The sequence below is a fragment of the Vulpes lagopus genome, chromosome 3 (assembly GCF_018345385.1).
Source record: "Vulpes lagopus strain Blue_001 chromosome 3, ASM1834538v1, whole genome shotgun sequence".
NCBI classification, from domain to species: Eukaryota; Metazoa; Chordata; class Mammalia; order Carnivora; family Canidae; genus Vulpes; species Vulpes lagopus.
Window position 1 is genome coordinate 150,985,353 of NC_054826.1, and position 17,684 is coordinate 151,003,036.

At 34.8% G+C, this 17,684-nt stretch overlaps 1 protein-coding gene across 7 annotated transcripts in view; it reads left to right on the top strand.

Annotated features, from left to right (window-relative positions):
• COL24A1 (collagen type XXIV alpha 1 chain) overlaps nucleotides 1–17,684 on the top strand; it is a 388,183-nt gene that overhangs the window by 92,443 nt on the left and 278,056 nt on the right. For all 7 annotated transcript variants that reach the window (XR_005987020.1, XM_041750763.1, XM_041750767.1 and 4 more), the window contains 6 exons: nucleotides 5,290–5,343; nucleotides 7,612–7,656; nucleotides 14,565–14,618; nucleotides 14,695–14,739; nucleotides 14,976–15,029; nucleotides 15,304–15,357. Coding sequence is in view for 6 of the 7 variants with exons in the window: in XM_041750763.1 (XP_041606697.1) it covers nucleotides 5,290–5,343; nucleotides 7,612–7,656; nucleotides 14,565–14,618; nucleotides 14,695–14,739; nucleotides 14,976–15,029; nucleotides 15,304–15,357 (306 nt within the window). In the remaining variant the exon portion in view is untranslated. The remainder of the gene's footprint in view (nucleotides 1–5,289; nucleotides 5,344–7,611; nucleotides 7,657–14,564; nucleotides 14,619–14,694; nucleotides 14,740–14,975; nucleotides 15,030–15,303; nucleotides 15,358–17,684) is intronic.

A 17,684-nucleotide genomic window follows, 5' to 3' on the forward strand; every position in this document is an offset into this window, starting at 1 on the left:
TTTAGGCATACCAAGTCTAGAATAGTTCTTAGTGTTATGAAACTACTATGTTTGATTGACAGTACCACTGTTAGGTTCCAGGCAAGAGAGAAACTTGATCTGGGTACTATACTTTTGAGGACCCTGTACATCACAAATACATAAATATATTAAAAACAAAACACATAAGTGCCCATGTCACTTAGGATCCAGCACTTAGCATTGGTGCAATATGACCTGTAATTTAGACCACTCTTATTGCCATGTATTATCTATTGCTATAAAACAAGTTACTCCAAGTTAGTGATTTAAAACAACAATAACCATATATTATTTTTCAGAGTTTTTTGTGGGTTGAGAATTTGGAAATACTTTATTTGGGTGGGTCTAGCATAGGGTTTCTCATGAGGTTACAGTTAAGATTTTGGGCAATACTACTATCATCTGAAGGCTTGACTGGGGTTGGAGGATCAGCTTTTAAGGTGGCTCACTTGCAGGCCAGCCATGTTGGTGCTAGATGCTGGCAGGCCTCATTGCCTATTCATGGAGACCTCTCCACATAGAACTTGAATGTCTTCACAGCATGGTTGTTGGCTTGCACCATAGTCCATGACAGCAATGTAGAAGGTGTAGTGCCCTTTATGACCTACCCCAGAAGATACACTGTACTTCAATATTCTGTTAGTCATATAGGTGAATCATGATTCAAAATGAGAGCATACTACACAAAGGCATTAATATCAGGAAGTGAGAATCATGGGGGTCCATCTTTGAGGCTGGCTATCACAATTTAATGTCTTTAGGCCTCAGGGAAATTCTTTGTATCTGTGGCCTATAATCTCATGTCCGAACGTCATGAAGCTTTGTAGATGGTGTCACTGCCAAAAATAGAGATAGAAACTGCTCAAGATTGTGGCGAGGATTTGGTCAGGCAGCAGAAGCACTTAGATAAGAGGAAAGATGAATTAATTAACTTATCTAATTCTTTCAGTACGAATGCAATAGAATCCTGTATAATGAAGTACTGTTTCCTGATAATGCAGACTTCTATTTTCTTCCTTCTTTTTGTGTTAGGATTTATGGTTTCAAAGGGAATAGAGTTAGTGCAGTATTTGCAACAGCTGCACCTAGAAACTGAAATATTTTGCATTCTTAAACAATTTATATTACTCCTAAATTTGCATTTAATAATTACAAACACAAAATTCATGAAGAATGATAAAAATTCTTTGCATTTGGAACTAGTTGAATATGAAATACCAAAATGAGGAAACTTTTAAAATATAGATATTTAATTAGATTAAATTTTTAAAGTTTTAAGTAACTATAAAATTTCTGCTTAGGGTCACAAGCCTACAGTCAAAATGTCAGCGGGCTGCACGATCATCTGGAGGCTTGGCTAGGGAAGAGTTCACTTCCAGCTTCATTCATGTTGTGAGAAAACCTCATTTCTTCAAGGCTATAGAATTGAACCCCTAGACCTTTTGTTGGCTTATGGCTATAGACCAGGTCTTGGCTATAGATTTAGGTCCTATGGGTTGACCATAGTTCCTAGAGCTCACTCACAATTCCCTGCCATTTGGGCATCTCCATTATAGCTGCTTATTTTAAAAAGCTCGCAAGGAAAGTTTTTAGCTCCAGGCTGCTAAGATGGAATCTTATATAGTATAATGTAATCATATTGGTGACATCCCATCACCTGTTCTATATTCTGTTAGAATAAGCAGATCATAGGCACACCCTCATTCAAAGGGTGGGTATCACACAAAAGCATGAATAGCAGCAGCAGGAGGTCGGAATCATAGGAAGTCATGGAAGCCAGTCCATTGTACTGATCAAACAGTGGAAAGGAGCAAGAACATTATTCATGACTTGAAGAGATCAAATGAAATCCCTGAAATGTCATATTCTTCATAAAATAAAATTTTATAACTCATCAAAATGATTAAAATGTAAGAAAGAGAATTATGCACAACACAGAACAAACAATGAGACTCTGGCTTGCCCACTAGTAGACAGTTATTACATTGATGAAATTGGCAAATTGGGCAAGAAAGCAAAACTCAAGCTTCCCTATGGATGATAATCCCAGAAAATGATTAATAAATCCTTTGGCAGGAATAAAGGTATTCCTAAGAAAGCACAATTTGATTTAAATTAATGGTTATAATTTTCTACTAGGTAAATGTGAGAGAAAATTTAGTATTTTATATTATAGCAAATTCTCTCAAGTGGAAAAAAAAACTATAGAAACTTATCTTTTGTATTCTAAATTCAAAGGCAAAGTGTTTTCTCACTATTGTTCCATGTTTCACAACCAATCCTTTAAGATCAGTTTTTGACAATGGAGACTTGTGACTGCAAACATTTAGGTTCCTAATTAAAGGAACACAGAACCTCTCCTGCATTTAAAAAAAAAAATCATGCATGTAATTACTAGAAATGAAATAACTGATAAATAGTAAACACATGACATATTCAACAACATAAAAACATTGGTATGATGTTTTTTAAAAGAAAATAAATGTCCATTACGTAGATAGATATAATAATGCTTTTTTTGTGGCATTAATTGTGCTATATTTCATATACAGGTAAGTATATCTAGGTTTAATAGGAATTATTTCAGAAATTGATGACCCAATGGTCAATATCTAAGAAGGATAGAAAATAAATAAATGATATCTGTCTAGACAAGAGAATTAAGAATGAAATGAAGGGACACCTGGGTGACTCAGTGGTTGAGTGTCTGCCTTTGGCTGGGGTTGTGATCCCCGGGCCTTGGGGTTGAGTCCCACATCATGCTCCCCAGGGAGTCTGCTTCTCCCTCCACCTAAGTCTCTGTCTCTCTTTCTCTGTGTCTCTCATGAATAGTAAGTAAGTAAGTAAATAAATAAATAAATAGAATGAAATGAAATGTTTATTGGGAAGTTAAGTGAGAGGAGAAATAATACAGAAAAAATTTAAAAGTAGGTATTACTTAGTTTAACTACATTGTTTTAGGAGCAAAGTCAAGTTGAACAGCTAATATTTATTGTAATGTTGAACTGCCAGAAGAATAGAACGTTGAAATTAATAAGTTTTCCATTACTTATTATGCTAGTGCAGATTTTGTGGTAAGTGAAGAATTGATCATAGAATTGATCCTCCCTTTTCTCCGCCTGGGGGGGTGGAAATCACTAGTTTTATGGAAAACTGAACTGGAGAGCAGCTCCTCCTACTGGGTGAGGATGGAGCCACTCATTCCCAAATAACGTATCTTCTAGGCAATCCTGAGAGTCCCCAAGGATGTTTTCAGTAGTCTGTCTCAACTAGTTCAGACTGATTGTGTCTTCATTTTTTAAGAAAAACTGTTGGGATCTAATTCACATACCATAAAATTCACTCTTTAAAATGTACAGTTCAGTGGTTATTATACTGACAGAGTTGTGTAGCTGTCACATTAATTTTAGAACATTTTCTTCACCCAGAAAGAAACCCTGTACCCATTAGCAGTCACTGCCCAATTCTCCCTGCACCACCAGCCCTAGGCAACCAATAATCTGTTTTCTAATGTCTCTGGATTTGCCTCTTCTGGATATTTCATGTTAATGGAATCATGCAGTATGTACCCCAGTCTTTATGATTTCATTGAACTTTCTGAAAAACCTACTTATGATCTATCTAAAAAATCAATCATCTCTCATGTTTCAGATTTATTACAGAATTTTTCCTCCACTTTTTCCATTACCTGCACATCATAAATACTTTGAAATACCCTTATTAGCTCATACCAAATAGTATGATGTATTGCAGATATGTGAGCTTGTTGACAACAGAATTTGACTTCCAAGGACAATGAAAGCAAAACGCCTGCCTGAACTTCAACTGACTTTGAAGAGGGTATGGCTACAATATGTTTGACTACACAGATGGTTTTTGCATTATCCTCTGATTACAGAATAAGAAAAACTTCTAGTATGAGTTAACGATGCCTTAGAAGCATCACACTTTTTTTTTTCCTATTGCTAAACTATCTTTTAAATTTAGCCCATTTGTATTTGTACTGGTAACCAGTGATTTTTGACAATATTTTAAATATGTATTAAATAACTGATTTACCTAAATAAAGAGATTATAAGACTCTAATGATGTACTTTTATTTCTGGGAGTCTTTTTCTTTTTTTAATATTTTTTTTTATTCATGAGAGACAGAGAGACAGAAACATAGGTAAAAGAAGAAGCAGACTCCCTCCAGGGAGCCTGATGCAGGACTTGATCCCAGGATCCCAGAATTATGACCTGAGCCAAAGGCAGACACTCAACCACTGAGCCATCCAGGTGCCCCTTATTTCTGTTAGTCTTACAAAAATTTTAAAAATGAATAATATTAAAATGTTGATGATGATCTTATAAATTATTTCACAAAGTAGTTGTTAAAAAGTGAGCTTTTAAAGTTGATAAATCTAGTGGCAAATATTTAGAGAAGAATTGTAGTATATAAAGTAAGAGTAACCAAGTAATTGAGTTATTTTGCAAAAGGATGTATAATAAGTAAGTGTATTACTTACTACCCTTCATAGTTTACAGTGTAGAATCCACAGTAGGCACTGGAGAAGCTTGATTTTCAGTCGCACCACATTTTATGGTTGCAGTATTTATGTGCATTGTGGCTTTCCCCAATAACAAAGTACTTAAATGATTTGTTATATGTTTATCATATCTTGAAATGATGAGCTAAAATATGCAGTGTAGAATAGGAGAAAGAGCACGGACTCTGCATTCAGACTTCCTCCATTCCAATCTCAGTTGCACTCATCACTGGTGGAGTGCAAGTGACAAGCTCTCTGTGCTTTAGTTTTCTCAACTGCAAAGTGAGGATAGCATTCATTGATTTGACTTGTTAGGAAGATAAAATGAAGTAGTATGTATATAATAAAGTGTTTAAAGACCTTAACACATGGTAAGTGTGCTAAGTACATGCTTACATAATATTAGCCATTTCATTCTTTGTGATTTGGGTCTAGGAATGGCAAGAAATAATGGAGATAACTAATGAATTGGTCAGAGAAATCTTTGTTACGTTCCCTCTTATTCAGTGATCCTTTATATTGTGACGAACAAATGTTTATTTTCTCCAGCTTAGTTTTTTGTATATATTATGTGGCATGTAAAATAATTTTTGTAAAATGTAGAAATATTATACTGAACAAAATCAATGAAGTATTAAAAAAAAACAAATACAAGTTTTTGTTGTACTACAATTTAGAGGTTATGACTTTCTTATCTGTGTTGGCTTCAACGGCCGTTCTTCTTTCTTCCCTGGGCCAGGGTTTTCCAGGTGACTTTGGAGACAGAGGCCCTGCTGGCCCTGATGGCAGTCCTGTGAGTACATTAGTACATTGTGATGGTCCAGCCTTGCAATCTGACATCACTCAGACGCCACAGCACCTGCACTTGCCATCCTCATTATGACATCCAAATAAGCACTATTGGCCAGAGAGTTTTGATGTCTCTGTACGCATTTCTAATTTGTAAAGACACAAATGTTATAAGTAAATTCTGTCTTGGGAGACAATCATTAAAATTAATTATTGTGACTGTTAAATGTAACTGCTTAAGTAAAATATTAGAAATAAATGATCATAATACTGACATATGTTTTTGCAATGAGGGGGAAGACTTTCATGTACATGAAGATACTAACAAGCCTCATGTAAAAATTTGCTCTTAGTGATAGCTCTTTTTTACTCAAGCCCGTCATGGATCTACGTGACTTTGGGTATTTGTTTGTAGAGAAATCTCCTTTGAGATTATTCAGCTATTATTTTCAGATTAGGGAGTTGCCATTCTATAATTAGTTTAATTATATTATCAAGGAATAATGATGGATTGTTTTTTTTTTGACATTAGATTTTTTTTTTTAATTCTCAAAGAACATCTATCACTTCCTTCTAATCTATTCCATAAGATCTTTTTTTTTTTTTTTTTAATTTTTATTTATGATAGTCACACACAGAGAGAGAGAGAGAGGCAGAGGGAGAAGCAGGCTCCATGCACCGGGAGCCCGATGTGGGATTCGATCCCGGGTCTCCAGGATCGCGCCCTGGGCCAAAGGCAGGCGCCAAACCGCTGCGCCACCCAGGGATCCCTATTCCATAAGATCTTAAGGTGAATTAGAGTCAATCACTAAATCCTTATAGCCTAAATTAGGAATAGTTCCTATATTTAGATATAGGTAAAAATTACTAGTATTTATACGTAAGGCATTTGAAAGTAGTTTCTTTTTAATTCATTTTTCTAAATTAAAACTTCTTTGATTTATTCAGTTAATTTAGCCAAAGTTTTATTTGTTGTAGTCTTGGCAGATGAGAGTAGAACTGATTTCCAAATAAATTGTTAAAAACCTGAATGATGTTTTAAGTAGAATGTTTACCATACTTTTCTTGCCCTTGATTCTGGGAAGCTTTTCATTTCAAGAGTAATAAAGTAAGCATTATTTACTTGTTCCTTTAATTAATTTACGTCCTTGCATAACTAACTGTGAAGCCATCTTATTTAATGTTTTTGTCAGTTAAATATACATGAAGTTTGTTAGGGTTGGGGTCTTCCCATATTTAAAATATTTCTTTTTGAAAGCTGCTCTTTACTTAAATATAGTGCATCTTGAAGAGTCTTTTCAGGCTTTAATATCTTTTATAACATAAGGATAAACTGGATATTTTAGTTTATTGGCTTATAATTCTATTTTTTACTGTACCTTATTTTCAAAACAGAACTTGAAATGCAACAAAGGCAGAGGGACTGTTCCTGTACTTTGTGTCATGTAAATAATGTAACAGTGCCATGGAGTGAATTAGGAATGATCATAATGGTTATAATGACAGGTTCAAAGGATCATCACAAATCTATTGGAAAAATTAATATTGATAATTTAAAATCTCATTTATTGTATACATAATTAATGATATTGGCAATTTCTTACATTTGTGAGAAAATTTATAAAACCTTTTATACATTATGACAGTTTTCATTGTGATCTCTACTAGTGAGAACAAATGTTATTACTCCTTTTTTTTTTTTTTAAGTAAGCTCCATGCCCACTTTTGGGCCCAGAGCAGGGCTTAAACTCACAACCCTGAGATCAAGACCTGAGCTGAGATCAAAAGTCAGACACTAACAAATTGACCCTCCCAGGTGCCCCCAAATGTTATTATTCCTATTTTATAAATGAGAAAAGTGAAGTGTAGAGAATTTAAATATTATGCTTCAAGAATGGGTAGTGTTTTAAATCATCTGAAAATGCTCCTCTAACTCCATATGCTGACCACCCATTTATATATATATTATACATAGGTTGGTTGTATCTACAATCCTGATGATTTATAGAATTTACTTCCTTTATTAAATACATAAAAGACACAGAACAATCTATATCCTAGGCTAGGTGGTAGTCCTGGCTTCCAAAAACTTGGAGCCAAGGGCATTTTTGAAGAACATAAACTACCACCAGAGATTTGCACTCCTTAGGAGGATGCATAATGTAAAATTTGATATATATTTTTTTTCTGGAAGTATTTGGTTTGTCTTTAGAAAATACCCTTAGTTGTTTGCAATTATATTTAACCAACTGTGTACATTTCTTTTACATAGGGTCTTGTAGGTAGCATTGGTCCTCCTGGATTTCCTGGGCTTAGAGTAAGTATCAAGCATTAAAATTCCTATAAAATACTGTGTTTATATTTGTTAGATGCATTTTAAAATCTTTAGAAAAATTAGATGTTTCAATGTCATTGTTGGATATCAGCCTTGCTCAAATGTATTTTCCCACCAGTTACACAAATTAGACCAGCATTATGAGTCAAAAAATTAAACTTTATGATAGCCTAAAACAACAAATTTCTACAGATTTATGTGTACATATGTATTTATGTCTGTCTCATTAATAGATACTTAAGACTCCGTTTCTTCAAAAGTATGGCATCAAACAGCCACTTCTCTCCTTTGAAAGGCTTTTATACCATCTGGCCTGCATAGATACAGATAGGTCTAAATATCATGCCATACCATATCATAGAACATGGTAACTGTAGATTTCCAGAATAAAATTGAATTGATAGTTGGGAAACATCTTGAACAACAGACTGTAGTTGCATTTCACTAGTGCTGCTAAACATTTTATTTTATTTTTAAAAAGAATTTATTTATTTATTTATTCATTCATTCATTCATTCATTCATTCATGAGAGACACAGAAAGAGAGATATAGAGAGAGACAGAGACCTAGGCAGAGGGAGAAGCAGGCTCCATTCAAGGAACCTGATGTGGGACTCAGTCCCAGATCCTGGGATCATGCCCTGAGCCAAAGGTAAGACGCTCAACCACTGAGCCACCCAGGTTACCTGCTGCTAAACATTTAATACCTAATTCATTATACTAGGGGCACCTGGGTAGCTCAGTCGGTTGAGAGTCTGCCTTTGGCTCAGGTCATTCTCCTGGGGCCTGGGATTGAGTCCCACATAGGGCTCCCTACACAGTCTACTTCTCTCTCTCTCTCTCTCTCTGCCCCCCTCCCCTGCTTGTGTGTTCGCTCTCTGTCAAATAAATAAAATCTTAAAAAAAATAACTTATTAAACTAAAAGTGTGATTGTATTATTTGTCCAGTTAATAATTTTTTATTCAGTGAATTTAACTCTGAGTTTTACTGGAGTTTCTGATGTAGGCAAAGTAAAATTTAGTAAAAGCAATTCTGTGGAGACCAAAATAATGTACTCCAGATATGTAGTTATCAGATAAATTTTAGATTATTCACTAAAGCAAACAGGTGGCTACTTATGCCATAACTTCATAAATATATTTATCTCAGTCACTTAAAGTTCACGGCAGGGATGTAAGTTGCAGATATTTTATATAAATTTAGAGCCATGTGGTTTAATAGTCAGCTGAGCTAAAGGCAAGATTGACATACTTTTATGCAATGTAAGGAGCCCAATGAAAATAGAATCTTACAAGTAAACTATGTGTATCCATATAAAAATAGGAAGTGACCATGGGCAGACGTAAGATTTTCCCCCCAAATCAGCTTACAGCTTGCTCTAACACATCAAGTAAGTAATTGAACTCCAGAGTTTTATGCCATAAATTACAGCCACAATTATTTGTAGTTTGAACTTGAACACACACCTTTTGAGTCTAAATTTAATGTTTTTTCCCCACCTAAACTGCCCCAAGGCAGAAGGTGACAACTTGACCAAAGGAATACATCAAGAGTTCAGTTACTGAAACTATTGTAAAAATCAACATAACTTTTAACTTGCCATTTGGGGTTGGCAAGAGTATAATTAAGAGTCAGAGAACCTGAATGAGTCTGGGATACTTAAACTTTTCTTTTACATAATAATATTCATATACTAATAATGAAATTAGCAATAGAGGCTCACTTTAAAAAAAAAGATTTATTTATTTTTTAGGGACAGAAAGAGAGAGGGAGGGAAGGGCAAAGAAGAGAATCTCCAGCAGACTCCCTGCTAAGCACACAGCCCAACACAGGGCTTGCTCTTGTGACCCTGAGGTCATGGCCTGAGCCAGAACCAAAGATTGGATGCTTAACCAATTCTTCCACCCAATCACCCTAATAATAGCTCACTTTTATTTAGTATTTTCTATGTGCTAGTCATAGTGCTAGGTCATTTAATTCTCAGAACAAGCCAAGGCCACTCAGTTTCTGAGTGATAGTTTCTATTGAAGCCAGGTGATCTAAACTAAAGCCCAAAATTCTACCCATATGTCATGCCACCTCCTTAAACTTATAGTACCTTAAAATATATGCCATTTATCTTACGAGATTTCTTTAGGCTTCATGAGAAGCTCTATGCAAAGGTGGAACCCAAAAACCCAAAGGACCAGTTTTTTTTTTTTTTTTCTGAGAACTTAGGATAGGATTAAACCTGTAGGCAATAGTCAGTGGCCTTTCCAATGGGGGAAGGAAAGGAAATTGGGGAAGGTAGTTGGATTCCAAAGATATTCCTTACACATGCTTCACTTAACCTATCAGTTGGTTAGCTCAGAAGCTTCTGCCATTATGCTGAAGTTTAAGACCAAAATCTTAGCAGGTCTAGTCTGTTTTGATTCTTAACTGCATCTTCAGACATACCTTGTGCACTGGCAAAACTGTTTATTCTCAGGTGCCACGCAGCTTTCCTATGATATGGCCTTTGCATTTGAGCTTGTTGGTCTACCTGAAACACTTAACCTTCACTTTTCTACCTAGTATTACTCGTTTTTCAATTCCAGGATTTAGCACAGTTCCAACACATAATAGTGCTTAGTAAAATCAACTGGTTGGGGTTTTTGTTTTGTCCTTTCTCTTTCTCAATTTACTCTTTAGTTAATGGGAAGAGATTTCTTTTCCACAGAATAGAAAATGCCTAATGATACTAACAGTCATCTTTGTAATCCTCATCTCTACATCGATATGTATAGTACTTCATACTTTTCAAAGTACTTTCACATACATATCTCATTTGTTCCTCGAGTAGATAGAGCAGGTATTATTACCTCTGTTTTACATTTATTAAATTTTTAAATCAGCATGAGCACCTGCTGTCTATCAAATGATGAACTAGATGCTAGGCCTAAAAATACAAACAAGATTTCTGTTTTTGGCAACATTATAATCTAATGACATAAAAGGAAAAATAGGTGATATCATACGATTTGATCACTGCTATAATGGACAAAAACCACTGAAAAAGGTGCAATTTATGTTATCTTGAGAGGGGAGGCTTCGCAGAAAAGATGTGTTTTAACTGTATCTTGAAGATTGTGCATGGATGGAGAGGAGTAGATAGGAAATGGGCTCTTTAGGCAGAAGAATGTCTCTTTAAATGCACAGAAGAGGTGAAAAAATGCAATGTTTGGGCAATGGAAAGAGGAGCAGTAGGATTGTAGCCTAGGAAGTATGGGGGGATGGGAGCAGAATGGATGGAGGAGAGGTTATGAAGATAATTGGGAAAGATTTGCATAGAACATTTATATTTCATAGTAAACAGTTTTGCTTGCTCTGTTTATCTGCAAGCACACATCTGCTTGTTCCCTTACAGGAAGCAAGTTTCTGACAAGAGAGGAGACGGCTTTCTCTAAATGATTTTTTCTTATAGATGATTGTCACTTGCTTTCTTAATTAGTGATAGTGATTATGACTTGTGAGTATGGGTGGGTGTGGTTGGAAAGCCTGAAGAGGAACCCACAGTCTTCTCTATAGCGTGCTCACTCATAGGAGCCCAAATTGGCTAGCAGCTGCTGGTTTTATGTGAAGAACCTATCCTTGGGTCTCTGTTTCTTTGACTCACTTTGATTCAAAAATTCTTTATTATTTCTGACTGTGTGGGAGGCTCTTCTGCCTTTGGTGTTGTATCCCAGACACCCTCAGCTAAGCTCCCACGCATGGAAGTATTTCTCCTGTCTGCTCCGTCTTCTCATGGAAGAGGAGTGTGGTAAGCAGCGAGTGCTGAAGTCTTTCAGATTATCCTTGTGGAACCAAAAACTGCTCTTAGCTTATCACGGGTTGCTTTGAGAAAGCTGTTTTTTTTCAGGACTAGGATTTTCCACACGATTTGTAACATACCACAAAATGTTTGCTGCTTCTTGGAGGTTTTTATACCCATGCTATTTTAATTATTGATTTCCTATTTTACTAAATCTTTATAACATGTATATTCTTTGATATCTCTCCACACTTACTATATTGTGATATTTCTTCTAGAGTCACTAAAAAGTAAAATAGTAGATTGTGCACACAAAGTACATTCATCTGATTAGTTTATGCAGTCTTCTATTTAACTAACCAAAGTTAATATTATTGCCTATAGAAAAAAACCCAACAGGATGACAACGAAATGTTTGCTTATTTGTTTATAAGATATTTTTCCATACTTACATAGATTATTACTGCATAATTTCCAGACAGAAATGTTTATTGTATTTTTTGAAACTCTCATTATTTTTAAAGCTATGAACTTTGAATAAACTAGCCTCTGTAATTATGAGAGCAATTGTTTCCTACTGACAGAATTTGTCTGTGATATATTAATATTGCAATCTATTCATTAAGTTGGAAAGTATTACTCTTTTCTTCTCACAGTCTCATATATGTCAGGATTAAACATGCTAGAAATAATTTATCTCCGTTATATTTCACAGACTTTAGGACTCACTCAAAAGTAAAGATGTCATATTTTCCATTCTGAAATTTGTATTATATAAATGTAGACTATTAGCAATGCTCTGTTATGTTGGGAGATTAGAGCTCTAGAATCACTGTTTAAGGTTTTTTTTTTTTCTGAAGTATAATTAACATACAGCATTATATTAGTTTCAGGTGTACAAAATAATCATTCAGTAATTCTGTACATTAATCAGTGCTCATCATGATAACTGTACTCTTAATCCCATTTATGTATTTCAGCCACCCCCCCAACTAACCTCTAGCAGCTACAAGTTCTCTGTATTTAAGAATCTGTTTTTTTGTCTTTTTTCTTTGTTCATTTGTTTTTTTTATTTTTTTAAGATTTTTAAAAATTTATATATTCATGAGAGACACACACACACACAGAGAGAGAGAGAGGGTCAGAGACACGGGCAGAGGGAGAAGCAGGCTCCACGCCAAGAGCCCAATGCTGGACTTGATCCGGGGACTCCAGGACCATGCCCTGTCCCAAAGGCAGGCGCTAAACCACTGAGCCACCCAGGGATCCCCTGTTGATTTGTTTTGTTTTCTAAATTGCACTTATGAGTGAAATCCTATGGTATTTGTCTTTCTCTGTTAATTTCACTTAGCATTTTAACCTCTAGGTCCATCCATGTTGTTGCAAGTGGTAAGATCTCTTTTTTATGGCTGAGTAATATTCCTGTTGTGTGTGTATGTGTGTGTGTTTGTATACCACATCTTCTTTATCCATTCATCTATGGATGGACACTTGAATTGCTTCCATACTTTGACTGTTGTAAGTAATGCTGCCATAAGCATAGGATCCATACATCTTTTTGAATTAGTGTTTTCTTTGGATAAATGGTAGTAGTGGAATTACTGGATCAGATGTTAATTCTTTTAATTTTTTGAGGAAGGTCCATATTGTTTTTCCACAGTGGCTCCACCAACTTGCATTTCTGCCAACGTGTGCAAGGGTTCATTTTTCTTCACATCCCCACCAACACTTGTTATTTCTTGTCTTTTTGGTTTTGGCTATTCTGACAGGCTCTTCAGTATTCATTTCATACTTTATTTCAAAACTATTATGTGCCAGTTATTATGCTGGATCTGGGAAATAAAATCAATAATCATGCTTCTGCTATCACAGAATGCACAGACTAGGAACATAGGAAATAAAGTACAGTGCAATATATTCACCAATACAGTAGAAGACCATTCCAGTATTGGTAACTATACCCTTAAAAGCTTTGAGCATGTGATAAACAGAGAGCATGTTCAGAGAATGGAAAATAGTCCATTGTGGCTAGAGTGTGGGATTTGGAGGAGGGAAAAGTAAAAGAAGAGTAGGTAGTGAGGGCCTGGGATGCTTTCTTAAGAAATTTGGTAAAAGGGGCAACACTTTTAGTATTGCCACAAAATACACCTTTAGAAGTTTTTTAATAGTTGGAAACCATAAAAAGGAGGTTTAAGGCAACTTGTTCTTTGAAGATGAAGGATGATACAGAAGCTAGGCACAGAGAGAGGTAGCAAGAGAAAGAAGGAAAATGGAAATGTCAGTGTCACAAAAAATGTAAGTGATCCCCAAGCCATTTTTTTTTTCAAATTTTACTTTGCAATACCCTTATTGTGACTATTGTCCTTTGTCTTCTAAGATGATGTATTTGAGGAGTTCTTCTAAATCACTTGCTTGCAGGAGGTGATAGTGGTTGTTATGTTTTTGAGGAATCTTGAATTGGAGCATTAAACTGAGAACTTGTTGGTGACTGTCTTTTTCATCTTCTTTCCTCCACACAACTTCAGTGCCTGTGTACATGTTATGTTCGACAAATGTTAAATAATGAATGAATGACAGGGAAGCCCAGTAGACTAGAGTCTTTTATTCAGTCTCAGTTTACCCCAAAATTATGGTAAATTTTATAATTCTGCAAATTTCAAATCATGAAATGAAATCACTGGAATCCCTGGAACATAGTAACTGCCCAATAAATCCTGAATAAAAGAGTGAAATAAAAATAGAAGAGGATCAAATGAAGTATATATTGAATGCCTCCTGGGAATGTGGCACTAAAATATTTCCCTTATCTTCAAGACATTATCTAGTTGGAGAAATATTTCCAGATGAATGTCATGGACAGTTAAGCATTATAGGAAATAAAGGAAGGGGAGGATCCTTGTGGACTAGACTGGTATGAATAGACTTCGGGGAGTAGGATGACTCACTAAAGTTTCAAATATTAAAAATGTGGAGAGGAAAAGAAGTTGTGGAAGAACAAGGCACATGTGGGAGCTTAGTGAGATGAAATGTTCTTAATTAGCTAATTAATTAATTTTACCATATTCTCTTTCCAATCCTAGTGGATATTTAATGATGCCTTTCTGTCTTACTGCTTTTCAGGGCAGTATTGGCCCTATTGGACCACTTGGACCTTCTGGAATTCCAGGCCCAATGGTATGTCTCTATTTGCATAATGGATATTTCCCTTTAATTTCTCTATGATATCATAAAATATCACTTTTTTTTATAGGGTCTTTCCGGGAATAAGGGCCTACCTGGAATCAAAGGTGATAAGGTGATTTAAATATTTACATTATCATAGAAATAATTTCTTATCACATTTATTTATTTTTTTAGTCAATACAATTTATCAAATATTTTGTTTCTAAATATGAGATCTAATCTGTACTGTCAATTATACAATTTTCTCAGAAGTACTAAAAATAGAGAAACTATTCTTCTCTAATTAATACTTTTTAATATTATTATGTTTGTGTTGCTTACATGACTGTATGAAATTGTGCTTTCTAGGGTGAACAAGGCATTATAGGAGAGCCAGGAGAACCAGGGTATCCTGGAGACAAGGTAACTTTTTTTTTTTTTTTTACCATTAAGTTTATATAAATACAAAAGTTCAGTGAAAAAGTATAAATTCTTTGAAAGGATTGGAGTAATGATTATTTTAGCTATGTAGTTTATTAGGATATGGTATCAAAACTGGTTTTACACATCTTGTTTGAAGTGATTTTCTCAAAGTTTTTAGATTAACTCTATGAATTTTTTAAGTAGTTTGTAAATAGAGGCATAACTGCCTTTTGTGGTATAATAGCTCTCATCTTCTGTTATTCTCTTCCTGAAGGGTGCTGTTGGTGTTTCAGGACCACCAGGAATGAGAGGAAAGCCAGGGCCTTCAGTAGGTTTGAACTTTTGCTCTGCTTTTTCCAATTAACAAAGTATATATCATGGCATGAGTCTTTGACACTTGTTGGTATTAGTGGAATATAAGAAGTAGGATATAAACCTACCAGTCTGGCATTCTTTCTCTTCAGTTTTAGGGTACAGTTAATCCAGGTTTTCAACTCACATTCCATTCTTCCTGCCACACCCTCATGCCAGGCCAAAACCAAGTTTCTGTGAGCCCTAAAGGTCTCGTTTGATCAGTTATGGATAGTATTTAAAGTTAACAATGGATATTTATGGTAGAAAATACAAAATACTTTGAATAATTTAATTTTTCCAAATATCTTTCATTCCAGCATATTTCATTAAAGAAATATCATGAACTCTGCCTCTCTCTCTGTCTCTCTCATGCATAAAGTAAATAAAATCTTAAAAAAAAAAAAGAAATATCATGAAGAAAAGGTAGCATGCCACACTCTGTGGGCACAAATATTCTACTTCTTTGGCTTTTTTTTTTTTTTTTTTAACCTTTAGGCATCAATTAGTTGGAAAAAAAAAAAGAGTATCTTATATTTGCAGTTAACATGAAACCCAACTCAAACTAAAATTACTAATTAAAATCACTTAAATAATGGTTAAAACATGAGTTAAAAGTATGTCTCTCTACACTGAAAGTCATAACAATTACTATAGCTAAGATTTATTGAATGTTTACAAAGTACTGGTCACAATCCTGAGGTCTGTACCTCTAATTTAATCTTTACAAAAATCATATGAAGTTGGTACTATTATTATTCTTATTTCACAGATTAGGGAAACTGAGATACAGAGTTAAAATAATTTGCCCAAGTTTCCTTAGTTAGTTGCTGGTCACCTGGGAAAACCTAGGTAATCATATATGTCAGAGCTCAGACACTTAGCCACTCAACACTGTGCTCAACACTGTGCCACACTGTTGTAGGATTTAATATTTTAAGATTGTTTTAGCATTTCAATATTGATTACAACTCAAGGTGAAAGTGCTTGTAGATAGAAAAAGGTAGATGGAAAATTATAATTTATTAAGGTAACATTATAACATATGTTTTAAAAAAGAGTGTCATTCCCTGAGCAAATCATCATGTTTCCCTGTCTCCTCCCATCTAAGGCTTGTTTATTTTTTGTCAGAGGAAGCAGTATCAAGTTATATGCCTCATTCTGTATGACTTCTAAAAGTGACAGCATTTCATATACATCTCTCAGGAATTATTTATCCCAAAGAACAATTCTCAGTGTCTTTTTGTCAAGTGACATGCTGGTGGTAGGCTTCACTAGTTTTGTGCCCTGGACTCAGAGTTAACCTGGCCAGTCATGTACCCAGACTCATGCTCTGGAGTTGAATCTCAAAAATTCCAAAGTAAATAAATAAGGGGCATAAGAATAGGTCATGAAACTAACAAAAACCTTCTGTTTTTCAATGATTATTCTCATCATGTAACAGGAACTTACAATATCTGCAGTGGTTTGTAAAAGTAAGACCCTAGACTTCTTCCATCCTCATTGTTCATAACATGAGGGTTTTCTTTCAACACACTTTCTAAGGTCAATATTATGTAATAAGTGGTATCAATATTATTGTTATACTTTACAATTGATTACTTAAGAAAACTAAAGTCATCTATCATGCTTATACAAAGTAAACCTTTTTAATGTCTCCTTTACTTTTTGCTACAGTTTATGTTGATAGTATGTTTATCATAGGGCAGAGGGGATACACTGCTCTGAGAAAGAAGAGACTTAGATTTTAATCCCAGCTCTGATACTGATTTGCTATGACCTTGAGCATTTGACCACTGTGATATTCAGTTTCTTGTTTAAACTGGGAGTCAGACTATATTATATTTAAGTTTCCTTGCAAATCTGTGACTTTTTAGTTCTCTTTCTCGGTGATGCTTACCAGTATTTCTCTAGTCTAAACTAAAGGAAAGGTGGAGAGCCTGTTTCACCTTTAACATAATGTCTTAAAACTTCATATTATTTTTTCCTGGAATAAATCACCAGAAGCAACACTAATGTGATTTTTTAGGGCCGTGATACAGGGAGCATAAGGTGATAAGAGTGAGGGGTTTACTTACCCATTTTGTACCTTTCTATATTATTTTAATAAAAAAATACATTTTTAATGTCATTGGGGATTACTTTCATAGGAGTTAGTTGGCCATTTTTTGTTTTATCAAGACTTTGAAAAATATATGCATCAGACTGAAGATAGGAGAGAGACTTATGAATTAATATTTGTGAGTCTTTAGTGTCTTACTTTATCACTTGTTTGTATGTTATTAATAGAAAAAAATTGTAGAG